Source organism: Aphelocoma coerulescens, chromosome 14 (genome assembly GCF_041296385.1).
Source record: "Aphelocoma coerulescens isolate FSJ_1873_10779 chromosome 14, UR_Acoe_1.0, whole genome shotgun sequence".
Taxonomy (NCBI): domain Eukaryota; kingdom Metazoa; phylum Chordata; class Aves; order Passeriformes; family Corvidae; genus Aphelocoma; species Aphelocoma coerulescens.
Genome location: NC_091028.1, coordinates 8,460,311 through 8,486,901, shown reverse-complemented (window position 1 = coordinate 8,486,901; position 26,591 = coordinate 8,460,311). Strand labels below are relative to the sequence as shown.

At 48.2% G+C, this 26,591-nt stretch overlaps 2 protein-coding genes across 2 annotated transcripts; both read left to right on the top strand.

The window, feature by feature from the left end:
• Positions 1-2: 2 nt before the first annotated feature.
• On the top strand, positions 3-11,355 carry GGA2 (golgi associated, gamma adaptin ear containing, ARF binding protein 2). The gene is made up of 17 exons (XM_069030425.1): positions 3-104; positions 706-790; positions 1,632-1,707; positions 2,226-2,324; positions 3,244-3,367; positions 3,855-3,958; positions 4,419-4,499; positions 5,233-5,370; positions 5,505-5,586; positions 6,483-6,602; positions 6,862-7,029; positions 7,279-7,334; positions 7,622-7,773; positions 8,561-8,730; positions 9,646-9,815; positions 10,243-10,353; positions 10,942-11,355. The coding sequence occupies exons 1-17, from the start codon at positions 71-73 to the stop codon at positions 11,050-11,052; spliced, it is 1,881 nt and encodes a 626-aa protein (XP_068886526.1). The 5' UTR covers positions 3-70; the 3' UTR covers positions 11,053-11,355.
• Positions 11,356-11,686: 331 nt separating this feature from the next.
• COG7 (component of oligomeric golgi complex 7) lies at positions 11,687-26,429 on the top strand. The gene is made up of 17 exons (XM_069030424.1): positions 11,687-11,967; positions 12,663-12,811; positions 13,306-13,422; positions 13,573-13,741; positions 14,745-14,827; positions 15,596-15,718; positions 17,087-17,285; positions 19,329-19,456; positions 19,798-19,952; positions 21,159-21,275; positions 21,804-21,869; positions 22,586-22,772; positions 23,757-23,897; positions 24,342-24,425; positions 24,747-24,861; positions 25,816-25,959; positions 26,179-26,429. The coding sequence occupies exons 1-17, from the start codon at positions 11,802-11,804 to the stop codon at positions 26,343-26,345; spliced, it is 2,310 nt and encodes a 769-aa protein (XP_068886525.1). The 5' UTR covers positions 11,687-11,801; the 3' UTR covers positions 26,346-26,429.
• Positions 26,430-26,591: the final 162 nt, after the last annotated feature.

Genomic DNA, 26,591 nt, shown 5'->3' with positions numbered 1-26,591 from the left:
AAAACTCACGTGGGCTGCCCGCGGGGGCGGCTGGAGCCGCTTCCTGCTGGGGCGGAGCGGACGGGAGCCCATGGCTGGCACGGGGCAGCTGGAGCGGTGGCTCAGTGAGTGGGGCTGGGCTCTGGGGGTCGGGGCTGCCTTGGCCGCTGGCTCCGGTGCCTGTTCCAAACTGGGTGGGCACTGGACCAGCTTCATCTCCGTGGGGAAGGGCCCGTCGGCATCACGGAACCCCGTTAGGGTGATGTGGGTGCTGTCTCGCTGCATCTGTCCCTTTCCCCATCTGTCCTGTCCATCCTCAGCCCCCAAAGCTGGCTGAGTTACAGGCTGGGGAGTGGATAAAGCCAAAAAAGACTTTTCCCCCGTAATTTAGCTGTGCAAAAGTGTAAACTGCCTGTGTTCCAGCACAACAAGTTTTGCAGTGTGGTCCCGGGAGAGCTGCCTGTAAATGGTTTTGAAGTTTCTCATGCTAAAAGCAGCATCTGCTGTTGTCAGGCTGTGCTTGACTTCAAGTGTGTGCTTGGGACTATATTTTTAGGCAAATTTTAGTAACAGCTGTTTCCTGCTCATCCTGGATCTCCCCTTTCTGCTGCAAAAAGCCCTGGAGCAGCGGCACCAGAGAGGTCTGAGCTGCTTCCTGCCCTGAGTGCTCGCTCGCACTGAGGCCGCGCTTTCCTTTTTCCTCTCTTATTTTTTTCCCTTTGTAAGATGAGGCCACTGACCCGAGTACCTCTGAGGAAAACTGGGAATGCATCCAGCGGTTCTGCGACCAGGTGAACGCTGACACGGAGGGGTAAGGCAGACAGACAGCTCTTTGTGTTCGTCCAGGCTGTGTCTGGCTCTGAGCTTCCCTCACAGCTCTGTGGGAATGGGGCCTGGGGCCACGGTGTGGGGAGCTGAGGGGGCTCGCTGGGCTCTGATGCTCCCGGGAGTGGAAATGAGTTGGAAAGAGGTATTTGCCGATGTGATGGAGGGTGATACCTGGGAGTGGGCTCTGACATTGATTGCTGGAGCCCACCGGGCAGCTGATCCTGCTGGCCATACCCTCAGCAGCCCCTCAGGAGTCTGGCCAAGGATTCCTGCTGTGGGGTTCTGCAGGAAAGCCCCGAGGGAGCTCAGCCTCAGCTTTTCCTTCCAGATGGGTGGAGGATCTCTACTGAGACTTCCCCACCTTCCAGCTGACAGTCTGGGCTCTGTGGGAAGTAGCAGGGACTCATTAAGCGAATGATCTGTCAAACCTCAGTGATCATCTCTGTTTGGAGCAGACTGAGCTCAGAGCTCATAGTCTGGCACCTAGCTTGTGCCCAGGAGCTGCCACAGGGTACCCTGGCTGTTATCAAAGCTCCTGCAGCTGCAGAGAGCCAGGTCTGGTGGTGCTTGCCCATGGACATTCCCCATCCTGTCCCTGCTGCTCCCTCCCAAAGGACAGCCCCTGGGCATGGCTGAAGGGCAGTGCTGGGATCACCAATTCCCGTTTTGTCCGTGTGCACGTGTCCCTGGCCGCCGTCATGCCCGAGGAAGGGTATCTGTCCTGTTGTGAATCCAGAAGTTGTTCTTCTCTGCAGACCAAAGCCAGCAGCATTTATTTTTCCTGGGAACTTGTGCATGGTGTGACTTGCTTTGCTCTTCCCTAGCCCGTTGTTTGCACTGAGGCTGCTCGCACACAAAATCCAGTCCCCTCAGGAGGGGGAAGCTCTCCATGCTCTCACAGTAAGTACTTGATGCGCACACAAAGCAGTCACTTGGAAACAGTCTGGCAGGTAGAACAGCAGAGCAGACAGGATAGCTCTCTCTTCCTTTTCTCTTAGATGTTGATGTCTTTCTCTTTCTCTTGGATGCCTCTCCCTTTTAACTTTCCCTTGCACAAGGAATACAGAAACCAGAGCACAGTGGAGGGAGTAGCTGCTTCTGTGCCTCCCCACATTGCTCTGCTGAGGTGTTTCGTTGGTCTGCAGCTCTGGCTGTGTAAGCTGTGTCCCACCACAGAGGCAATAGCTCAGAAGTTGTTAGTGATGAGTAGAATAGAGCAGGTGGTCTTAACTGTGCTTCTTAGGAAGGTTAGATGAAGGAATAAAACATGTTCTTGCTGCATGACTTTCTCAGTATCTTGTATTCATGAGTGCAGTCCCAGAAGGTTCTTAGATTTAGTATTATAGTGACAAAGTTTTTGAAAGCTCCCCCAAGCCTTGTGTGTTCAGTTCTTGTTGGTAACATTTTGTTTTCTGCAGGTGCTGGAGACCTGTGTGAACAACTGTGGTGACAGATTTCACAGTGAAATGGCAAAATTCAGGTTTCTGAACGAGCTGATTAAAGTGCTTTCCCCAAAGGTAGGTGATGGTGGTTATGGGGCATTTCAGGATAAGAAATGCAGCTCTGCTTTATCAGAGGCAGTGGGATCTTCTGGCCATGCTCCTCTTCATTTGGGTAGGCCTGGGCCTGCCTGAAACATCCTGTTGGCATCGCAGCCATCAATTTCCCTTTCTGGTGGATCCCGCACACATTTACCACTGGTACATGTTTCATTTTCCATTGCATCAGCTCAAGGGCAGAGCTGCAAAAAGCTGATTTCAAAGAAATGCTCAACTGAAGAACAAAACTCCTTGTCTCAGTCTCGGGAACAGGATTTCAGTGAAACCACAGAATTTAAAGTATATATCACTGAAGACAATTCTGTTTACTGCTCTGAGAGGACAGGTATCATTTAATGAGTTTGACATGCCTGGTCTTGGGGAAGTTTGTGTTTTTATAATAAAAAGAGTGCTCATAGGCAATAATGAGAGAAATTGGAGAAGACATCCAGATGCTGATAAGAGACAATAACTTTCGTTTCTGGTTTTGTTCAGTTTTTGTGTGTCTGGGGCTAGCTGAGGCCAGTGCTGCATTGCAGCAGTTAAGGGGAGTGTTTAAAGTCAAGCACAGAACTGTTTTCACTAAAATAAAACAACCTGCTTTGGATTTTGGATTCAATAACTGATCAGAGAGGTTTGAAGAGGTCTAATTTTGATGTTACAGAACATGTGTGATTGTCGTACACTCCATAGCATTCCTTGTGTTTACGGCCACGGCTCTTAAACTATTTCCTAACCCCAAGATACACAGTTGACAGCACTGTGAATAAACTCACAGGAATCCATTTTATCACTGGTTTCTGCACATAAACTCCTTGGGACTGGATCCCTGTGCCAGATCTGGCACCAATTCTTTGGGTTTAAACTTTTTTTTCTTTCTTTACTGTCTTGTTTTCAGTACTATGGAATTTGGTCTTCAGAAAAAGTCAAGTCAAGGGTCACAGAAGTGATATTCAGTTGGACAGTCTGGTTTCCTCAGGAAGTCAAAATCCAGGATGCTTATCAGATGCTGAAGAAACAAGGTTCAGTTCTGTTATTTCAGTTTCCTTTTTTGCCTCCCAAGCCCGTGGTTTCCCCCACAGATATCTGCCCCCATCAGCTTGTGACTCAGCTTTTTCATAACATGCTGTTTGTAAGGAAAAGGGACAAAGGCCATACTTCCCAGGCTAGTTGGGTTCTGAAGGATGCATGGAACTGTTTAAAGGGATTTTCCAAAGAACAGCCTTCTTGAGCCACAGCTCAGACCAGTCTGGAGGCCTCTGTTCACACTGTGTGCAGGGAAAGAGTACAGGACAAACTCAGAAATGACCTTTGCCCTGGAATACTCTCCCAGGGTTATGAGAGATGAGTTCAGAGGGATCCTGGGATGGATTTTTCATCCATTCCATTATATTTAGTAGTCCTCAGTGGTACTTTAATCCAGAAATCTGTGCAAAACCTCATGCACTGTTGAGCATTGAGGTTTCAGCAGCTTGGGCATCATTGAACAGCTACTGTTACCTGTTCCAGGGATTGTAAAAGAAGATCCCAAACTGCCAGAAGACAAAATTTTACCTCCCCCTTCTCCAAGACCTCAGAATTCTATTTTTGACACAGATGAAGAGAAATCCAAGGTAAACCTTAGAGTCTTCATGCCCTGCCCTGTTTTGTACTGATGAAAAAAGAGGCTCAGTAATATTTTGGGAGCTCCTGCTGTTTCAGACAGACTATATCAGAGTAATGCTGATCCTTCCTGCAGTGTAACAGCTAGAGAACTCTGTGAGGCTTTGTCAGAAATACTTGCTTAGTAAAAAGTGAAACTTTTTTACAGAAAAACATCAGTTTCTGTGAAACCTCCCCAAGGGAGGGCTTCTCTAGGTGTTAGAGAAGTTCTGCAGAGCCAGAGTTCCTAATCCTGAACAGCCAGTGTATGCAGGCAGCAATATAACCTGGATTATATTATGGGACAGGATCTGACGTATTTCCAGGATTATAGGACCATTCCTGCAGCAGGTGTCTCTCATGTGTGATGTGTGCCTGCAGCCCTGTGCCCAGAGGCTGCTGCTCACTGCTGTCCCATCCCTGCCCTGACAGCTCCTGGCCAGGCTCCTGAAGAGCAGCCACCCTGAGGACCTGCAGGCAGCCAACCGCCTGATCCAGAGCGTGATTAAAGAGGTGGGAACTCTTGGGAGAAGCCTCTTTGCAGCCAGGGAGGGTGGGAGGGAACTTGGCCATTCAGTCTTTGACAGGAGACTCTCTGTACTGTAGCCCCAGAGGAGGGTCCATGTTCAGTCTTTCCAAATTATTCTGAATTTACAGCATGGGACCATTTTGTTTTGTTTCCCTAAAATATGCCATTGCCAGGAAGAGGGAAGATGTGAATGTGCATACAGCAGGACACTTCCATGTCAATGAGACCTTGACAGTAGTACTGCAGTAGTGGTAGGAAATTTCCAAAAGTAAACTCAGTTCCCAGGTGGAAAAAAAGTCACTTCTGTACAAAACTGCCTCCTTCCTGCATGCAGTGTGTGTGTGCACATCTGGTTGCATGTTCCATCTGAAGGAGCATCCCACTTCTCTGCTTACGTGGGAGATTTGGTTTAACAAAGCCCTGTGGTCATTTTGGGTGTGTTCTGTGTGGCAGAAGCCACCAACCAGCTCAAATTTTGAAGTCACACTCGTGCCTGTGGTGAGATGAATTCCATATTCCACAGCACACAGCCAGGGTACTCTGACGGGGCAGCTGGGGGCACGTTCTCACCTAAGCTGCTTTGTGCCTTCTCTACCTGCAATACAGTTATCAATAAGAAGCAGCTCCCCAGGTGTGACCCAAAGAGCTCCAGACAAACACATGCACTGGCTGTATCAGCCAAGTTATCATCTCCTTTTCTTTCGTTTTTCATCACAGGAACAAGAAAAGTCAGCTCAGGTGTCCCGAAGAGTGAACGCCATCAATGAGGTTTCTGAGAATGTCAAACGTATGGATGAGTTACTGGAGAACTACAGGAGACATGAATTATCCCCAGCTGACCAGGAGACCCTACAGGTAAATGCTCTTTTTCCTGCATACATGCTCTTTTTCATCCCTCTTCTAGAGGGAGCTTCACTTGCAGGTGATTGCAGAGACAGAAGTGTGAGTGTGCCTGGGATGTCCTGAGCAATGAAACATTTCCTCCCCAGGCTCTATTCCAGCGCTGTGAGAAGCTCAGGCCGCTGCTCTTCCGCCTGGCCAACGAGGCGGTGGCTGACGAGGAAGCTCTAGGTAAGAGCCAATACTGTCCTTGTGGTTCTTGCAGCTGTGACAGGGCTGTGCCCTTCCCTGGGAGAGGAGTGCTTGGGCATTTGGTACTCTGTGGACAAAGCTCTCCACTCTCACCATGAAACCCAGGAGAAGTGGCATTGGGTCTCCTCTTGCTCATCTCTGAGGAAGTTGTTAATTTTCACTTGGGGCCCGAAGTTAAACAGTGAATCCATTTTTTCCAGCTGAGGTGGTTTTCTGAGTTTTTTTGAGTTCTGATGTTCAGAGAACTGAAGGCTTTTGAGGCCTTTCCTCTCCAGATATTGAACTTCTCCCTCTCTGTAAAAACAGAAAGAGAAATATATTTTCAAGTGTAATACCAAGGAAGGTATCTTGGTTTCAGCTAGGGTAGAGTTAATTTGATAAGAGCAGAATCTTTGAATTCCACAATTGGCATTTCGTTCCTTTCCATATGTCTTGAAAACCTGACTGAAGCAATGGTTGCTGAACAGACATCTTAAACAGCAACCCTGAGACCTCAACTGCACCTCACACCTTCCTTTCATACCCATGGGTGCCATGGCTCTCCAGCTGGGGAGTGCTGGGTTATAGACTCAAGTACACTGGGAAAACTTGTGGAGAACAAGAAAGTGCAGAAGAGATGGCAGGAATTAGGAATACTTTAGAGATGGGATAAGATTTCAAAGTGACCTTCATAAATGAGAGAGAGGCCTGAAATCAGCAGCTGTGTGTGCAAAATGGAATGAAAGGCAAGTGAAGGGCTGAGGGCAGCCTGCTCCGCTGGCCTTCGCTCCTGAGCTGCACTGTCCCTTCCTCACAAGCAGTTTGGGGAGTACTGTGGAACTGTCCTGACCTTCCCATTGGAACATGAGTATTTTGTATCTTCTCTGGTTTCCCAGCTGAGATCCTGCAGGCCAATGACAAGCTCTCACGGGCGCTGGGGCAGTACAGGCAGGTTGTGGCCAGCCAGGAGAACGGGGATGGAGTAGGTTCAGCTGCCAGCTCTGCCCATGCACCAGGTGAGAAGCACCCACGGCACCCCACGGCAGCTCTGTCCTGCATGCGAGGTGGGAGAGGGGTTTGGGAGGGAAGTGCTTTTCAGAGAAATGTGGAGAAAGTCCTATAACACAGGGAAAATATTATATAACCATCATTTTCTCTTGCATATAGTTAACAGAAAATGTTCCTGAATTTCTTCACCTTTCAGGCACACCTGTACCCATGGATGTGCCATTCCTTTCCAGAGGTTCCTCGCTAACTCTGTCTCTGTTCCCAAAGCGTGCCGAGCAGCCCCACGGCGCATGAAGAGCTACACCCTGATCGACTTCTCCGAGTTGGAGGCCATGGCCCAGAGTCCCCCAGACCCCTTTGCAGACACACCCTCAGCCTCCCGTCACAGCAGCACAACCTCCACCTGCCTGCTCGAGGAGGAGTTACAGTCCTTAGGTCTGTAGGTGCAGTTCAGTGTCACCCTTGTTACTGGGGGGTTTGTGGTGTTTAATAAAGAGAGGAGAACTTTGACTTCAGTGTCAGTCCCAAGAGAAAGCAGAGCCTTCCCAGGTGTAAGTTTTCAGGGATGCAGCATCTTGAGTGGTGTTAGACCATAGCCAAACTGCTGTTAGGCAGCAAAGGAAGAACCTGTGGAAAAGCCCTGTTTTCTGTAAATTATCTGTGGCATTTTGGTATCTTTCTTAGGTCTCTGCAATTCCCCTGTCATACAGAAACCACCACCTGATTTTGGCCTAGCAGAGGTGAGTGATGCTCAGATACTTTGCAGTCCATAAGGTATAAAGACGAAAATCAGAGATGATTCCTGGTCTGGCTTTCCCTGGCAGCCTTTTTAGTGTCCCACTCTGTTCTGAGGGGAAACTGGAATCCTCTTGCTCTCAGTTAATCTCTCAAGTGCGCTTTGCAACCAAATGACTCTATATGTATTACTACTTTAGGTAGTGGTATTATAAACAAAGTTCTTTCCAGCAGAATAGGTTTATTTTTGCTATTATTGTATAACATGAACCTAAAGGGCCTTATTTTCCAGCCTGCTGTACACAATGGATTTAGGGAAGGTGTAAGTGCTGTTCAAACCCTGGGACCACAGGAGAGCTGGGAAGACAGCTGTGCAGGGAAGAGTGAGTTCCGGAGCCTGGATGAACAGCTCTCTCCATTATCCAAGACCAAGACATTCTCTTTGTAAGTAAACTTTGCATAGTAAGAGATTTTGGGGCTGAGGAATTCTTTTACAGCAGGGAGGTTTAGGAAAACCTTTCAGCTGCCCCTGGTCAGTGATGGCAAGTGATCCATGCACACATTAGCTCTTTCCTGCAGTTGTGCACCTGTTAATTGCACTTTGTAATTGCACACCAGGACTTTCCAAGGGTCAGAAATTTGGGAGACAAATCCCATTGGTTGGTAACAAGGTGATGTTGAGCTGAAAGAACAAAAACCTTACAGTCAGGCCTTTTTATAGTAACCTGTAACTCAAAAAGTACTTTCCTCAGCTTTCTCCAGACTGTGACAAAGTAGTTTCTAGGCATTCAGTGGAAGCTTGGAACAGTTCACAAATCAATCTCCACGGATCTTCAGAGCAGTGGACTACTATGATATGTTTATAAAGTCTGCCATAATACAATAAATTTTACTGAAAATTTCCAGCTTCTTGCAATGTCTTTGAGCTGGAATTTACTTTATTCTCCCTGACTAGGGCTCCAGAGAAGCTGTGCACAGGGACAGCAGACTTCCAAGGCCCTAAAGCTAAGTTTTACTATAGTAACAGAACCAAAATCTGCCTTAATGAATTTTGAAACAGCAAGATCTTCCATAGATGACAAGAGTTTTTTAATTTCTCAAGAACTCAGAATGTAAGCATGTAGTTTCTTCATACCTAAAGGGGATGAGGGATTTGGAATACCGCAGAAGACAGTATATTCCCTGTAGAATCCCCAGTTAATGCAAGCTTTCTGCATGCTTTTCTTTCCAGGGACTTACCACCAATGAAATTGCCCTTTCCAGATCTTCCAAATAACTCAGTGGCAGATCCTCCACTCCTCAGTCCAGGCTATGAGCTGAAGTCTGCTTCCTCTTTGCATCCAGCTTCCTATGATGCTTCTCTAGAAAACCTTTTTGTGCCTTTAGTCTCAGTTACACCAAGTAAGTGCAATTCTGTGCCCCAGCTCTGCTTACTAGAGGCTTACTAGAGCTCTTCCAAGCAAGCCAAAGTAGCTTTGTGGGTCAGCTGGAGACAAGTAATGACTGTTCTGTGAAAGGCTTGATGTACCTGAGAATTTGAGCAGGTGCTAGGGGTCATAGCATGGCAATGTCCTTGTCCTCCCTACTCATTACTCAGGAGTTTCCTGCCCTGACTAATCTCTGTAATGTGCTTCTAAACTCTGTCCTTCACACCTTCAGTCAAGCTTCAAAGAGTTGTTCTACAGGGACCTAAAAGACACTTGTGAATGGGAGTTGCCCCACTTCCTAAAGCAGAGCTCTTCATTCCACCTCTGCTTTTCGGTTTCACACTGTATGGCCCAGCTCCACAGCCCCTCCCCAGAGCATTTCCTGGGTGTGTCACGGGGTCTCAGCCCAGGGCCACAGAGCCTTGACTCTCACTGCTGCTGGAAGAGGGCAGGTGCAAAGACATCCTGATCTGCCTTCAGTCTCAAGTGAAGGACTTAGCAGCAGATTTTGGAAGGGCTGGGTGGTGATGATTCGGGTGAGAATTTGCCAAGCATGCATGATAAGGAGCCAAATCTTGTGTGCGCTAAGAAAGGCACTTTGCTTTTCCCACTGCATCTCTGTTGGATCCACACCTGACTTCTCTCGATGACTGGTGAAACCTGAGCTGCTAAATCCCAAATGCAGACATTCAGATTCCTGTCTCTGCCTTAGGGACAGATGTAAATCAGGGGCAGGTGCTGTGTGCCACTTGGTTTGTGAGTTTGCCAAAGGAAGTAAAAGTTTGTCTACATTTTCCTATTTGCTGTTCCTTATCCCATCTTTCCTGTTTGCCCTCAGATGGGAGAGGAATCCAGGCTTTGATTCTGATTCTCGTTTTGTCTCTGGCAGGCACTATCTGTCCACTCACTGTGTGTGATAGGAATGGTTTCAAGGCCATGCTCCACTTCTCTAGAGACCCGGCTCCCGGCCGGCCAGATGTGCTGGTGATGGTTCTGTCCATGTTGAGCACCTCAGCTCACCCCATTAAGGACATAGTGTTCCAGGCTGCAGTCCCAAAGGTGAGAAGCCTGTGACAAAGTAGCAGAGATGCTCAGAAATGTCCTGAGGAGAAGGTCCACCATTTCTTATTGAGTATTTGCCTTGCTCATGGGACACTGTGTGGCTCCCTTTCTCTGCACAGAGAGCCTGTTGTACAGTGGTGCCTGTGGCATCGGTGCCCATTTCACAGTGTGTATCCATGGCCTTGCTGCAGCCAGAGAGGGCTCCAGACCTGCTGCTTCAGCCTCATGGGTAGGGCTCTTGCTGCCTGTGCATGTGTAGCATGGAATTGGCTGTTCAGGAATATCTGCCTTTAGTTGCAGGCTCTGCTTTTCACTGAATGATAGAGTCTGGCTGATATATCTTTAACCAGCTCCATGGCTCAGTAATGCTCCCAGCCCTTTCCCAGTATGGACTAAAAAGTATTTCTTTTGTTTTCTCTTTCAGACCATGCAAATTAAGTTACAACCAGCCTCAGGTTCTGAGCTGCCAGCCTTCAACCCTCTCCTCCCACCTGCAGTGGTGTCCCAGGTGCTGCTGCTCGCCAACCCACACAAGGTGCTGCTGATGGGCACTTGGAATCCCACTGGGTGTTTGCATGAGATATGGGGAGAGTCTTAATAATGGGGAGATGCAGTGGAGAGACAGGGCAGTCTGAACTGTGCTGGGAAGATGTTTTTCCTGCTCAAAGAGCTTTCCAGAGCTACAGTCTGAAGGATTGTGTGGGCAATTGCTGCAGGGGCCTGCACAGTTCTAGACCATCTGCCCACAGAGACAGCTCTAGGCACTCACTGTGCAGATGTTGGCAGCTGATGGAACACAAGCTGATGGCCCCCAAGGCACAAGTGATGGGTGGCAGATCTGTTGCATTGGTGGATAATTACGAAACCCAAGAATGTGTAAGGAGCCCTCTGTCTCTAAGAAGGTTGGCCAGGCCTGGATTGCCAACATGCCCATGGGTGGCTTGCACAGGTCTCCCAGTTGCTCTTGTCTATCTTAGGAAGATCCAGGGTTTCCTTCTGTGCAGAGCTTCTGCAAGGCTGGTGTTTCTCCTTTCTGAGGTGACTCACTGCAGCAAGGCTGTGAGGGGTGAAAGAGTCCAGTTTATAATCATGGTGTGTCCCTCTCTCTTCCTTTCTCTCCCAGGATCCTATCCGACTGAGGTACAAACTGGTGTTCGTGCAGGGCGTGCAGCCCTTCAGTGAGGTGGGAGAGGTGACTGGCTTTCCAGAAGCAGAGCTCTGGGGCAGGAGCTGAAGTCCAGCTGGCTCGAACACTGCCATGTTGCCTTAGCCATGGAGGGGGAGGGACTGGGGGCCAGCAGTGCTGGCCAGTACTCCATAAGGGCACCTTTTCTCGGGATCTGTCACCTCCTTCTTCCTTTTTGTGCCTGGCAGGAGTGTGAACTGGTTGCTTCTGCCACAGCCTTTCCCTGTAGCTGAGCCTGCTTTACAGGAGCCTGCTGGAGAGCACCGCAGCCTCGGTGCTTCTGCCATGCACACCTTTCCTGCTGCTTTCTGGGCCATTTCCCATTTACTTTTTGAATTAAAAAAAAAAAAAAAAAAAGTGAATCTACACCAGCATTCAGCGCCCTTGCCAGCCTCTCTGGAGCCACGGCAGGGCCTGTTCCAGCGACACAGGGACACCCCCGGCCCCGTTTTCCCGGGGTCTGTGCCGAGGTGCAGCGGGAGCTGAGGGGCGGGGGCGATGGGCACCGGCAGCGGTGGAGACAGCAGTGCCGCGCTGGGGCCGGGCGGGGCGGGCACACGGCCGGGGGCCGCGGCTCGGCCCGGCACTGCCAGGAGCTGCGGGGCCCCACCAGCCTGGGCACAGAGCCGGTGGGACACGGCTCTCGGCCGGTCACCGCCTCGGCACCGCCCCGGCACCGCCCCGAGACCGCCCCGGCACCGCCGAGCGTTTCCGGGTGCGCGGCGGGGCCGGGCCGCAGCTGCTCGGGCTGTGCCCCCGCTGTGCCCCCGCTGTCCCCCCGCGGCCCGGCCGTGGCCATGGATTTCTCTCGGTTCCTGTCGGACGAGTTCGAGGTGAAGGGCTGGGTGAACGCGGCGTTCCGCGCCGTGCAGCAGGAGGCCCCGGGCAAGGTGGACGCCCACGCCGCCACGCTGGTGATGAAGCTGCAGCTCTTCATCCAGGAGGTCAACAACGCCGTGGAAGGTGCGGGCCGGGCGGGGGCTCTGCCCCGCGGGAATGTGTCGGGCCGATCGGGGCGGGGTTTGCGGCCCAGTTCAGCTCTGCCGTGTGCTCCTGGCATCCGTGTGTCCCCCATGCCTGGATCCTCCTAAGGCGCGACAGGCAGACCTGTGCAGGCCACCCGAGGGCGCGTTGGCGATCCCGGCCTGGCCAGCCTTGCCAGAGACAGAGGGATCCTCGCACCGATCTCGGGTCTTGTAGTTCTTCACCAACGCATCTGCGTTAAATGCTGAGAAACAGCAGTTCCTGCCAACGCTGGGTTAGATGGGATAACAGGGAAATTTCTTCTCCAAAAGGGTTGCCCAGCCCTGGACCAGGCTGCCCAGGACAGCGTTGGAGTCCCTGGAAGGATTAAAAAGCCGTGCAGATGCGGCGCTTGGGGGCATGAGTTAGTGGTGGCCTTGGCAGTACTAGGTTAACAGGACTGAACTGTTGGAAACAGTTGGACTTGATGGTCTTAGAGGGCTTTTCTAAACTTACGTGATTCCATTATAAAGTACATAAAGTTTAAAGATACAGCTGAAGATTCGTTGTTCGATGTTTTGCTTTGTTGTCTAGTGTTGGGTTTTTTCAATTACTGAATATTAGATAAGATTATTGAAAGACCACCTGTTCCTGCAAGGGCTCTCACCCCTCCTCACTGCTCTGTGTTTCTGCAGAAACAAGCCATCAGGCTCTCCAGAACATGCCCAGAGTCCTCCGGGAAGTGGAAGTCTTGAAACAGGAGGCAACATTCCTGAAGGAGCAGATGATCCTAGTTAAAGAAGATATAAAGAAGTTTGAAGAAGACACAGCTCAGTCCATGCAGGTCAGTTCTTGTCTTAGTGTTGATCTGCAACTTGTGAAATTCTAAATGTTCCAGAGCTGTTCATATGAAATAATTTTGCAAACTTAAGATGGACAAAACCACTTCTTTTAACATAACATTATAGTGGAAAGGTGAGTGTGATATAGACCTGTGCAATCTGCATGTCCTGGGGAACAGCTGCTCATGTGTCACTTCAGAGCTGGTACCTGACTGGGGACACTGGTTTCTGCCTGGGGTGCAGAGCATTTTCAGGAAAAGTGGATACTAAAAATACAAGACCAGAATTCAAACTAGCCTAAACTAACTTTCTGTTGTTTGACTTTGAAAGATGATTTTACCTCTCTAGCTCATTCAAACTATTCAGTCTTCTTGTAATAACAAAATCTTTTCACTCCTTTTTGTTTTTAAAATTCAAGCAGAAAATAACTCCCAAGTATCTGTGACAGTCATTTTTTGTGTCAGTGGGAAACATAACATTATGTTTTCTTCTTCAGGTCCTGGTAGAGATTGACCGAGTGAAGTCCAGGATGCAGCTGGCTGCCGAGTCACTTCAGGAAGCAGACAAATGGAGCACACTAAGTGCAGATATTGAAGAGACTCTTAAAACACAGGTAAATACTGAATTATTTGGTCTGTGTGCCTCCAGCTTTTCAGGGAACTGTGTTTAAAAATCGGATTTTGAAGTGACTGTGAAACTCGTCCCTGGTGATGATGCTGTCTGAGGTTGCTCTTGGTAACAGGCTGTCTTTCCCTGCTGGCAGGACGTGTCCCTGATTTCTGCCAAGCTGACAAGCATGCAGAGCAGCCTGGCTATGCTGGTGGACACGCCGGATTACTCGGAGAAGTGTGTGCACCTGGAGGCACTGAAGAACCGGCTGGAGGCCATGGCCAGTCCTCAGATTGTTGCTGCTTTTAACTCCCAGTCTGTAGGTCAGTAGCTCTTGGTGTCATTTACTATCAGCACAGAATTTATTGTCTTTAAAACAGTGTTTGGGTGCAGAGTTGGTGTCCTGAAGGCTCCTGGCACTGGGTCGCGAGCTTCTCCTGGTGGAGCAGCTGCCCTGGAGTGTTTTGGGCTCTGCAGCTGCCTGCAGACCAGCACTGCTTTGATTTTTGTGTGGTTTGGGGTACCTGTGGCCACTGCAGGAAACTAGATTACAGGCTGGTTTTATAGGCCGTGTGGATGTGTGAGATGGAAGTGCTGCTCAAATAAGCAGAAGGGCCCTGGTTTTGGTTATCATGGTGGTGTTGGTGTCATCAGGAAGGAAATTTGTTTGGAAGTGTTCCGAGTTCCTACTACTTTGTAAAAGCAACTTTATAAATTCTCCTTAGAAAATTTGTCTTTTTGGACAGTTCTTCGTGCTCTTCCTTCCCTGTGTTGCTGTCAGCACTTCTGAAAAGTAGTTGTTCTGGTTGTTGACACTTCTCTTTGTGCATCTCGAGGTCCTGGAGGGATCTGGGGCTATGGGCTACAAACCAGACTTCTGAGGGACCTGTGTTTCAAAGCTCTGTGCAGGAGCAGCTGTGCCATGAGTCAGTCTGAGGCTTGGGGATCATTTTGAGGAAAGGTGAAAGCAAAGCTGAGGCCTTTGTCATGTATGCTTTAGGTTTGTAAGTGCTGGCTTGTTTCTGGAAACTAATTATTTCCTTCTAGGAAATGCTCTAGCTTTATCTGGCTTTAATACTAGGTGTGTTAATACTATGTCCTGGTTAAGAAGTTAAATTAATTCCTTATGTCTGCTGCCTGATCTTGTTTGAGAGTGGGTTTTAGGCAGTTCTGCTCCTGTTTCAGAAGATAAGCAAACAATAGATGTTGTCTCTTTCTGTGTAGACCATAGTGCCTGCTTGCTTAGAAGAGGGTTTCTTGCTCAGACTGATGTCTCACCCTCAGCTTTGAGGCTGATCCTGATGCCTGTTATTTTGTTTTGTTTAGATCAGGCAAAAATGTTTGTTAAAGTCTTCACCGAAATTGATCGGATGCCCCAGCTTCTTGCTTATTATTATAAGTGTCACAAGGTAAGTGTTTTGGTAACATTTTAACATTGAGGAATAAAAGTCGTAATTCTTGCTGGGCTCTGACTGCAGAGGGAGCTGCTGCCCCATGAATCTCAGCTGTGCTGTGGTGGGGGATGGCACCTGTTCCTCTCTGTGTTTCCTTCTTCGACTTCTCTTGCTGGCTCTGACCAGCTTTGGTTACTCCCCTTGTTGCAGGAGTAATTCTCCATTCGGGTCCTTGTGTCCCTTCCTGCATCAGACACAGGATATGTGTGTTCTGCTTGATTTCTCTGTGCCTCATGGTTTTGCTTTGCTTTCTGTGGATGTGCCTATGTCAGCAGTAACTTTATTACTGCAACTTGCCAGCTGCTGACTTCTGTAAACTCTTTTCAGGTAAGATTAAAAGTTGGAATTCCAGACAGTTCTGTAGCCATAACCTGAGCTTCAAATTTCTCACATGACTGTGACTTTTGAGGATTAAGTTCAAGGCTGGGGCTTGCCAAGTATTTCAACTATTATGTGGGGGTATCAGTTGCAATCTCATTTTATGAGTAAAATACCAATGTTAATTAAATCTTTGAATCACTAAGAAGCCTCAAGCTTCATGCTAAAAGTCTTTTCCTTCTGTGGTGCTGAATTATAAGTTACGCTGAAATGTGGAGAGAGGAGCAAGGGTGAGCCTCATGTTTTGGCAGAAGTGCTGTGCGTGGGGAGTGCTGGGTTTGGAATAACAAAAGCAAGACCTGTGGCCTGTCAGTTTTCCTCTCAGATGGTTCTGTTCCCCATCAGGTGCAGCTGGTGGCCGTGTGGCAGGAGCTTTGCCAGAGTGACTTGAGCTTGGATCGCCAGCTGACTGAGCTGTACGACACCCTCCTGGGGACCTGGCATGCCCAGCTCCAGTGGGCAGCACAGGTGCAGTGACAGGTTCATGCTGCTGCAGGGGTGGGAGAGGACAGGGTTGGGCATCCTCTGAATTCTCACAAAGCTCTGAAGAGCTCATGGCTGCTCGCCCTGAGTTACACTCTGTGCTTGATTGGTGCAGGATGGGACTTGCAACCCAGTTACTGTTCTTTGTCCAGCCCTTGCAGACAGGATTTGAGCTCTGGTGTTCCACCAGCAGCAAGGTTGCTGTGTTATTGACATTAAAGCTGCTCTATCACTTTCATCTGTATCTTAAGTTAAAACTAATTTGTTGGTGTTGTAAATGTGTTCTGTTGCAAGACATTTGAAATGCCTGAATTGCTTTATCACTTGGCCTGGAGGAAGCCCTCAGGGTCACATTGGACTGATGTGTGTTGCTCTATGTAAGATATCTGAGGGCTTCTGCTGTCACTCCTTGGAGTCTGTGTGCTTGTTTTTCCTGCCAAGAGTAATGTAGGATCAAAAAAAGTTTTTGTCCGTTGGTGAAATGAAGAAATAAGTTCATATTGTTGAGTCTGTAGGAGTTTTTCATCCGTGAAGGGTAAGAGATTCTTATCTTCATGTCACAAAGCCAGTGTCAGTGCAAGGCCTGTGCTGCAGAGGAGCCCAGTGTTTCCTTGAAATGTATTTTTTTCTGCCTAATGATTCGATGTGACTTTCAGGTCAGATGTCAGGTTACATTTTAGCAGATATTCTTTGAACTGGGGATTGTAATAAATGGCACGTGTGGCACAGCTCATATCACTCAATCTCCTGTGTTGCTTCTGCTTTCTGAAAAACTCTTGGACCTTTTTGATGGTAAACGCAGGTTGCAAAGCAAATGAGCAGAGTAGCTGATGAAAAAGTCACAATAAAGGCTGTAGCAAGTTTTATGGTAGTGGAGGGGCTGATTCTCAATGGATTACAGGCTTTTTAGCCTTTCCACTACTGACTTCTGCCTATTTGACCAGTAATTTGGCTTGTGATACAGTCCTATTTCTTCATATTTTACTGATTCATGTTGTTTCCCAACACACCTGTGTAAACTAAGTGCTCTGTTTCAAATGCCCTCTTCTGCCAGGTGTTTTTTGATTTACTGTAGTGCCTGTGTTCTTCTGAATTCAGTTTTTGACCTGTGCCTATCTTCTAGTTTCTTGGTGGCTGTACTCAAAGCACAATGGTAAACATGTACTGCCCTAAACTTGCAATCAGGCTGTCCTGTGTGCTAGGTCAGCGTGGCTCTAGCAGCCTTAGCAGACTGCTCCTGGGTTTTTTACCCCTGGTGAGGTGGTTCACATTTGGAAGCTGTCTGCTGCTCTCTGTTGCTGTGTGTTCCTCTCAGGTAACGTGCTTTTGCCAGTAGCTGTTCTGCTGCCGCAGGTTTTCAAGAACCCCCATGAAATCGTGACTGTGCTGTTGATTCAAACTCTGGGAGCTCTGGTGCCTTCCATCCCTGTGTGTCTCAGCACTGCCATGGAGAGGACAGGCCAGGACACCAAGCTGAACCAGCTGCTGGAGCTCCATGATGCCACTGTCCACTTTGCCAAGGGGCTGGAGGTAGCCATGCTACCAAACCTGAGTAAGGCTCTGGCACTGAATTCTGTCATTCTATGCTGTCTCCTTTGTAAAGTCCCATTGTGGGATTTTGTTTAGTTTTAGGTGGAGGGAGGGATTATCTCTTCTAAGTAATGCACGGTTACCCAGCACTTGCACCTTTGTGTTTGTGTGTGTGTCTTACACTGGAGCTATTGACACAACACTGAGTTTCCTGAAGCAGCCCTGTCCTGAGCACAGTGGCTCTGCAGGGTAAATAACATTTAGCACTTCTCCTTTTATGAGCTTTACTATTTCTTCTGCCTCCCAGATGAGGAAATGTCTCCAGGGAGGTAGTGAGACCCATTGTGAGAGATCACAAAGCAGAAAAGTTGAGGAGTTTCCTGGAATTGTCACACCTCACTAAACAAGAGAAAACCTGCTTGAAGGCTGCCTCCATTGGATGCTTGTATTTGATTTTGTAGTTTTTCTGTTGCTACTGGCTTAGGCTTTAATCAAGTGACAATGCAAGGCCCAGTGTTTTTTTCTGAACTGTTGGTAGTTTATTCCTAGCAGCATCCTTAGTGTTTGATTGCAAATCTGCCGTGTGCTTCCCCTCCCTGGGATGTTTGTCATTTTGGTCATGACTTGCTGAGTAATTCCCACAAACCACACAGTAGTGAGGTGCTGTGTTTGCACAGGTTTATGCCTGACTTAAGCTGTTGGCTATTTATAGACCCTTACAAATTTGGTGGGGCCGCTTTAAAGGCTGGCTATGGGAAAATCCAAAATTAAAGCTAATGGAGCATTCCTGATGCTGTGCTTCCTGTGTTTGGTTCCTCATAACATTGTCTTGAGCTGTTTAAACCCAGATTCCTACTTGATCCTGTAAATTATGATTATGATTGCAATGTCAGGGAGTGTGACTGTGTCTGTTGCCTGTCTAGCTGCATATATGTCAGTCATCTTCTAGCTTAATTTGTGGTTCATTACAGAAATTATTAAAAAGGACTTGGAAAAATAATGCCACATTCTAGAAGATGATGGAATAGGAAGACCGCTGTTGAACTGTTATCTGAGTGTGTTTAAAAAAAACACCAAAGCTTTTATTTCCATCTCTTTTACTGTGGGGTAAGATGTTTGAGAAAAGAAGTATCTCAAGAATGGAAAAGCCAGGTGACTCAGCTGAGAAGAGTCAAACCAGTTCCTGCATGTGTATGTGAGGGGAGGGCTCAGCTGTGATTCATAGGATAATTCAGTTTGGAAGGGGACCTTGGAAGATGGTCTTGTCCAGTTGTCTGCTCCAAGCAGGATCTGCTGTGAGGTCAGACCATGGTACTTGGGATACTGTTCAGTCTGGTCTCGAAAATGTCCAAGCACAGAGGCAGTGCTGGCTTTGGACAGACTGCTCCATTGCTTTCCTGTCCTCAGGGTGTAAAAGTCTTTCCTGATACCCAGGATTCAAAGTAATTTTGGTTTGCTGCATGCTTGAGTTTGGCAAAGCTTTGTGAGAACAGCTGGTGTCCGGTTCTGATTTGAGCAATAATCATTCAGCCCTGATTTTTGTTTGGGTTGGCAGCTCCCTGCTCAGGCATGGCACTGAGAGGCTGAGTTTGTGCTTTGTGTTCAGCTCTGGTTGATAAACACTGGCACAGTAGTGCTGAGTGAATTGAATTAGTGTCAATTATTTTAAGTGTGAACCAGGCTTTGTGATAAATGAGGATTGCCCCTGTTTGATGCCGTGGGAGTAATGTGTTTCACTTCTCAGATGGTTTCAATTCTTCTGCTGTAGGTTGGAACATTTGATAGATTTTTGTCACCCAGGCTGTTTTCGATTAGTGAGTGATAATTTTCTTGAGGCACTTGTTGAGGTAGAACATCTTGGTTTTAGGAAGCAGGTAGAGATAATAATCTTGTTTCTAAAAAAATAAGAAACCCAGTCTGTGTAGTTGAGATTGAAGCTGTTGGGCAGCATTCCAAGCCTGTGCAGGCAGCATGCTCTAGTGGAAGAACTACTGCATGTAGCTTGAAATGAGGCTTTCAGTAGCATATTCATCTCTTTGTAGACTAAACATCTGATTCTTTGTAGAGGAGCAGAACCTGGTAAAAGTGATGGAGCTGGTGGAAGCGGTGTATGGTCCATACAAGCCCTACCAACTCGAGTATGGAGACCTGGAAGAAGAGAATCTCCTCATCCAGATCAGTGCAGTGCCCTTGGTAATGTACCAGTCTTTGCTCAGCTGTACAGGGAGAGGCTGAAGCTTCCACTAAATACAGGGCTCTTTGTCATAGTTACTGCTCTCTTTCCTCCTCTCCTGTTTGGTTATACTTCCTTTTTTTTGTAGAAGACTGCTGTTGGCAGAACTGTTTTTCCTTGAAGATCCGGTGAACACAGGGTTTGGCAGCCTGGCTGTTGTTACAGTCCATGGGTAGGAGGGTGGAAGCACCAGCATGGTTCTGCCTTAGGAGTTTCAGAGGAGTGGAGAATACTAGAGAACACTGTGTTAATGCCTGGAAGAAGAGTTAGGCTCAGCTTTGTTGTTACTGTTGTTATTTAGGAGCATTGGGAAGTGATTGATTGTGTCCAGGAACTGAACCACTCAGTCAACAAACTCTTCATCCTGGCGGCTGGAGCCATCGACAACTGCGTCAAGCTCACAGATGGCCTGGGGGTGTGTGGGCTGCTGAAGGCCCTGAAGGCCCTGTTCTCAAAGTAAGGTGCCTTTAGGTACTGTTGCATTTATACCAAGCAAGTAGTGAGTGTGCAGTTTGTGGCCAAGGACCTTGTAGTTTATGAAAAATGGCTGAGAGCAGAAAGTGTCTCTGAGTGTACCATGAATCATCAATAGCCCTCTTGCTGCTTCATTCAAGCACAAGCTGTTTTCTAGAGGAAAAATGGAAGATTTTATGGCTAAATCAAAGACTTACCAGTTGTTTTTGATTCTGGTTGAGCTGAATTTTCATTTTAAAAAAATACTTTTGAAGGAGAAAATGTTTCCCAAAACAAAATAAGGCAAATTAGGCTGATAAAAGTAGATCTCAGTGGGGAAATAAGTCTGGAGGTTGAACTTGATGATCTTGGAGGTCTTTTCCAACCTTATTGATTCTATGAATACACAGTCACTGGGACAAGTGACCTCGCATTCAGGATCTGCCTGTAAGTGTGAGAGACCCCACAGAGTGAGGTTCACTCTTAGTTCTTGTCTTAAAGTATCACTTTTCTATTCCTATACTGATTAATTCCTTACTCCTTCACGATACTGAAGGAGCTGCTCACAAGGTATGAATCAGGTATTGCTGCCCTGTGGGAAGGAGGAAGAGGAAAGCACCAGTGTCTGATCTCACCTTCTTTATAGGCAATTACAGAGCAATGTACGTGCCTCCAGCTTATGGGCATTATTAAAAAGAAAATGGGGGTGTGTAGAAAACAGAATGTTCTTCTTTTTATCTGTGTTCTTGTCTGGGGAGTAGCTGAGAAAACAAATTCGTGACATTGTTGTCACCATGTTTCTGGAGTAAGGGCCAAGTGATGTTGGAGTAGCAGGAGCCTTATAAAGTTTTCCTGGTCTTTCCTAGGAGATGGTCAATGTAGTGGTAACTAAAATGTCTTTTTCCTTCCATCTCACAGGCAGGGAGAGCTCCTGGTAATCCACATGCAGGAAACTGAGGCAGCCACACAGCATCTTTTATGCTCCTTGTCTTCTGGTCTAGGCTTGAATGGTGTATGGCTGATCAGTTCTTCTCATCCGCCTGTTTACAGTGGAACCAGAGTGTCTCTTCTGTACTCCTTTTAGTATTTCTGGTTCTTGTTTGGCCATTGCAGAAGACGGACTGAGCAAATCATAGGACATGTCTTCCTGCTGCTCTCCACCCTGTTCTCTTATGCTGGTGCTTCTCTCTGCTCCATTCCTCACTCCAGGTACACATCTGACTTCACAAACACACTGCAGTCTATACGAAAGAAATGTAAACTGGATGATGTCCTGGCAGATTCCCTGTTCCAGGAGGACTGGACTGCATTCCAAAACTCTGTCCGGTAAAGGGTTTGGGTTTGTTTTTTTTTGTCTGGCTCAGAGCTGATTTTTGTGTCAAAGTTGAAAGGGAACTACTTGGGGTCAGTTGACAAAAGTTTTCAGTGCAGAACACAGGGCTGAGCTCACTGTGCTGCAGTGCTGCTGGGAGCACCAGTGTCAGTGATGGGTTTCAGGTTGCTCCTGGCACAGGGAGGGCTGTGGGCTCCCCACCCTGCCTCTGGAGCAAGGCTGCATCCCATATCACTTGTAATATTAGCAGCTCTTAGAATTTTCCCAGTGACACTGATCTGGCCTTCCCCATGATGACAAGAAGTAGCATGTGGATGAGGCCATTGGGCAAAAAAAATTGAGTATGTTATCAAATGGATGCAGAGTTAATCACCAAATTGACTCTTGACAGATGTGTGGGATGTAGTTTGGGTATGGCATTTCTTAATTACTTGACGTGGGTCTGAGATGGGTTCTCCGAGGGGGGTCTGGCACTATCTGCCTCAAATCTCACAGTGTGTTTTTGTCTTGTTCTTTCCCAGGATAATTTCCATTTGTGGTGAACTCCTTCATCAGTGTGGAGACTTTGAGCAGCAGCTGGCCAACAGGTGAGCACTGCTGACCTTAATTCATGAGCTGTCAATGTAGGAACCAAGTTGAAAGAAGACAAACCCCGAAGTGCTTTGGTTGCATAGACCATGGAGGGAAAGCCACCACTGATTCCCCCATCCCACCCTTTGACATGTCAGAGATGGGGCATAGACTGTTCTGCTCAGTCATGTTCCCTGAGACAGTCCCAAGAATCCTTTTCCTTGGATACCTGGCTGGCCAGATGGGGGTCAGGAAGGAATTTTCCACCAGATCAAATTGGCAAGATCCTCACCCTTGTGACACGGGGCATGAATCATGTGCTGAAATGAGTGTAGGTGTGCCTTAGCTGATGGATTCCCTGTAACCTGAGGAGTGCAGGCACAGGCAGCACATAGATCTCGTTACTGCTTGTTGTAAGCAGTGCACTGCTCAGCCTGTGGTTCCTTGAAATGCTCGGTGTGACTCGCGTAGAGCGCAGCCTGCAGTGTTCGGTGGGCTGGGTGGGGCCCCAGTGCCCTCGTTTCACAGAGCACAAACCCCTCTGTCCCCTCAGCACTTCTGCAGCCAGTGAGTTGCACAGTAGATGTGAGGAGTGGCTGCAAGTGGAGTCTCCGTCAGTGAATGCTCTCCCTTGAAGTCACTCAGGGGTGAATGCTGGTCCTTGGGCCAGCATGAGAACAGGACTGCCGAGTACAGAGGATTCTGCTGGTGACTTTTGTGTACTTGTTTCTAGGATTTTGTCAACTGCTGGGAAGTATCTCTCAGACTCCTACAGCCCTTGTAGTTTTTCTGGCTTTCAGGATGCCAGTTCTGCAGAAAAGAAGAGCTCCATAAAAAATCCCTGGCAGGAATACAATTATCTCTTGAAGGAGAATCCATCTGAATATGCCAGCCTTATGGAAACACTTTACACTCTAAAGGTAGCCCTGGTGCCTGGGGAGCCTGCCTCTATCACAGTGTGCTCTTGGGCCCATATTTGGTAGATGAGACCTGGATTCCCCCCCAGTCTGATGACTTTTCATGCTGGGCTGCAGCCTTTCCATGGGCTGTGTTCTACAGAGACACTGATACATGGAAAGACGAAATGTCCAAAGCCAGGAAGTCTGGACTTGTTCCATCTCTCCCCAGATCCTGGCTCTGTTTTGTGAACATGCCCTTATCAGCTCAGGTGAGGGCGATTTTATTGCAACAAGCATTGGGAAGTTTGTTTTGGAGCCATCTCAAATTCTGGAGCCCATACACCATCTTCTGAGGCTTTCTCTGCCACTTAGGCTCTGCTGCCACGTCCAGTCTGAAACAGAATTCTGCAGGATCATTCATGCATGGATGTGTGAACAGGGTAGAATGACTTTAGTTATCTTCTCGTGGATCTAAGTTATGTTTGCCATTGTTGGTCACATGGAGTAGGGAATTTAAGGTTATGAGTTTCATTTCTTCAAAATGTTTTGATTTCTTTTGCACTTGGTTTACCTGCAACTTTTGCGGTTCTGCCTTCAGTGTCATGTGTTTGACTTTAAACCTTGACTAAACTGTTCAGTTCCACCGGTACTCTTCAGGTAGAGCTCACTTAATTCCATGCAGGGCATCAGCTGAGCCCTTTGAGTAGAAGGCAGCATTGCCATCTTCTCTGCAAGTTTCTCAGCATCTGGCATGTGCCAGAGCCTGTGGTGGCTGGAATGTGATGCTGATTCCTTGTCCTGCAGTTCAGGGAGCAGTGGCAGTTTCTGTCTTGAATAACTGCTTGGAATAGGTCATTCTAAAGGGAACAGGCTGTGCCATCACAGAGGAAAGCTCTGCTGTGCAAGGATGGCCTCATAAAACCTCTGCAAGCATGTTAACACAGCCTCTCCGTGGCCACTTTAATGACTTGCTTATGTAAATGTTTTTCTGTCTCTGTGTGTCAGGAGAAAGGCACCAGTAACCACAACCTGCTGTCGTCATCGCGAGCGGCCCTGAGCCGCCTGAATCAGCTGTCCCATCACCTGGCCTTCGACTCGGTGTTCCTGCGCATCAAACAGCAGCTGCTGCTGGTTCCCAGGATGGAGGTGGGCAGTGGGAGCCTCGGGCTGAGCTGAACAGGCAGGGTTTACCTGGGGGATCCCTTGTGTCGGTGCTGCTTACCTTTCTCCTGCTCAGAATGGTTCTCCCTGGTGCTACATTTCTCCCACAAGCTGCAGGCAGTGGAAGAGTTTCCCTTCCTTCACCCACAGCCTTTGCAGCACACAGGTGTTTGAAGGCTCTGGTGTTTGTTTGAGGTGTTGCTTTTCTAACCCTTGTGAGCATGTTTCCCACAGGGAGCTGGGTGGAAAGAGGGTGGGTGTTTTGGGCCTGAGGGACAACATGGGAAAGTTTTCTCACCATCTGTGTTCTGCTTTCTAGAATCCCTTGGGTTATCACAGTTCTTGTTGTTGGGTTGCCCCTTTCTAAAATACTGACAGGCTTCATGCTCTGGGAAGTCACTGATTCATCCTGCACTTTGTGCCTTACAGGGCTGGAGTTCTGGTGGCATTGGTGAGACCCTGACAGATGACCTGCCAAACTTCAGCCTGACTCCTCTGGAATATATCAGCAATGTAAGAAAACAGAACTGTCTTTCTGCTCTAGAAAACAAACTGCTGGGAACACTCCAGAGAGCAAAGATTTGCTTGGAGTAGCAGTTCTCTGTACAGGTCTATCTTAACCACGAGTGTTTCAGTGACTGCTTCTCTGACCTTGTGAAAAACTATTTCTTGTACCAAGTGTAATGATGCATGAGAGCCAATTTGTAGGTGAGTGAGTGGCTGTCAGGCTCAGCTCTCTGCTTTCAGGTGTATTTACTGCAGGTGAGTTTTTCTCTAGTAAAGGACTTGCCTCACGTTTGTTCAGTGACTCAGCGTTTGGTGCTTTTATTCTAGATTGGGCAATACATTATGTCGCTTCCTCTGCACCTTGAGCCATTTGTCACTCAAGAGGATTCTGCTTTGGAACTGGCATTACATGCTGGAAAACTGCCGTACCCCCCAGAGCAAGGTAGGGTGAGACCAAAGGCTTGGAGTGTCTGGGGAAAGCTTTCCCATCCTGCATTACACAGGTGGGATGTGTTACAGTGACAAAACTATTGGAGATCCCTTTCTTATCACCCTTTTTTCCCCCAAGAATCCTTTGGTAAAACCCAGAAGGAGCCTCTAAATAATGAGTAAAACTTTTTTTGGTTTCATTCAAACTAGAAGATCTGTGTGAGTTTGGTGTTCATTAAAACAGTGGTTTGGGCTCTGAAGAGTTCTGTTGGGTTTTGGCTCCTGTTCATGCTCCAAGGGGCTGGTTTTACCTGCTGTGTCACTAATCCTGCTGCAAGTAACAGCAGTAGCCACCTAATGCCTTTCCCTGCAAGTTGGCAGCGTACCTGATGTGCTGGGCTTGGTCTCTTCATGGTGTTATTATTTCCACAGACAGTGAAGAAAGCGTAGGGCTTAGTATTTACAGTCTTCCTGTAACCTTCCAAAAATATGCTCTTCAGTTCAGGCTTTTGCATTACTGTTATGTCCCTTAAAGCATTTATGTGTTTTAATGGCTTGTTAATTTTCAAAACAGTGATGAACAGAGAATGCCTTTAGGGCTGGAAAAAAACTCCTGTGAATCCTTGTCACTGTCATGGTTTGCAAACTGCTCCTGGAACAGGATCCTGTAGGAGGTGCCAGGCAGTGCCTCATCCCAGCTGGTCGCCCATCAGCCCTCTGGAAGTGACTTACCTGGAGAGTAATCCAGGGGAGTGTTTTGGGTCTGGAGCTCATGTCAGTGCTGTACAGTACAGGGAGAGAACATGACTGCTTTGATTACTCCAAAACCAGCTGATAGGCTCTGACTGCCTCAATGTCCTGTGGAACCAACAGTTCAAACATTATTAACCAGTTAGGATTATGTGTGGTACAAACCCAGCAAAGGTGGGGTCAGTGTGCTGGCAGCTAACGGGGATTGTCTGTGCAGGAGATGAGCTGCCTGAGCTGGACAACGTGGCTGATTACTGGCTGGGCTCCATCGCCAGAGCCACGATGCAGACGTACTGTGAGGTCATCCTGCAGATCCCACAGCTCACACCACACTCCACCAAGCAGCTGGCCACGGACATCGGTGAGCGCGGGCACGGGGTCCTGGGCATGGCTCACGTCACACACGGGCTGCTCTGTCACCACGTAGGGTTCCTGCCTGTGTGGTAGATTCCTGCCACACTGCTGGTGCCTGTGGGTGGCAGCTCTTGGTGACAGAATTCCCTGTCATCAAGAACAAGGGCATCTTTCATTTCACAGTGTCTATTGCCAGTTAAATACAAATTTTTCCTTGATTTTGCAGATTACCTCATAAACGTGATGGATGCCCTGGGCCTCCAGCCCTCACGGATGCTGCAGAACATTGTAACTCTGCTGAAGGCCAAGCCGGAGGAATTTCGCCAGGCTGCCAAGAGCCTGCCCCGCCGGATGGCTGCTGGCATTGCGGCCATGAGGGGCCTGGAGGGTTAGCTGTGCCCTCTGCCTCTGGCATCACTGCCAGGAGGGGCTTGGAGTGCCAGCTGTGCCCTCCATGCCTCTGGTGTTGTGGCCATGAGGGGCCTGGAGTGCCAGCTGTGCCCTCCCTGCTGCTGGCATTGTGGGGATGAGGGGCCTGAAGGGTCAGCTGAGCCCTCCCTGACACTGGCCCCTGCTCAAGGACTCGCCTCCTCAGATTGGTTTTCATTTCTGCAATGACAATGGAAAGATCTCTGGGGA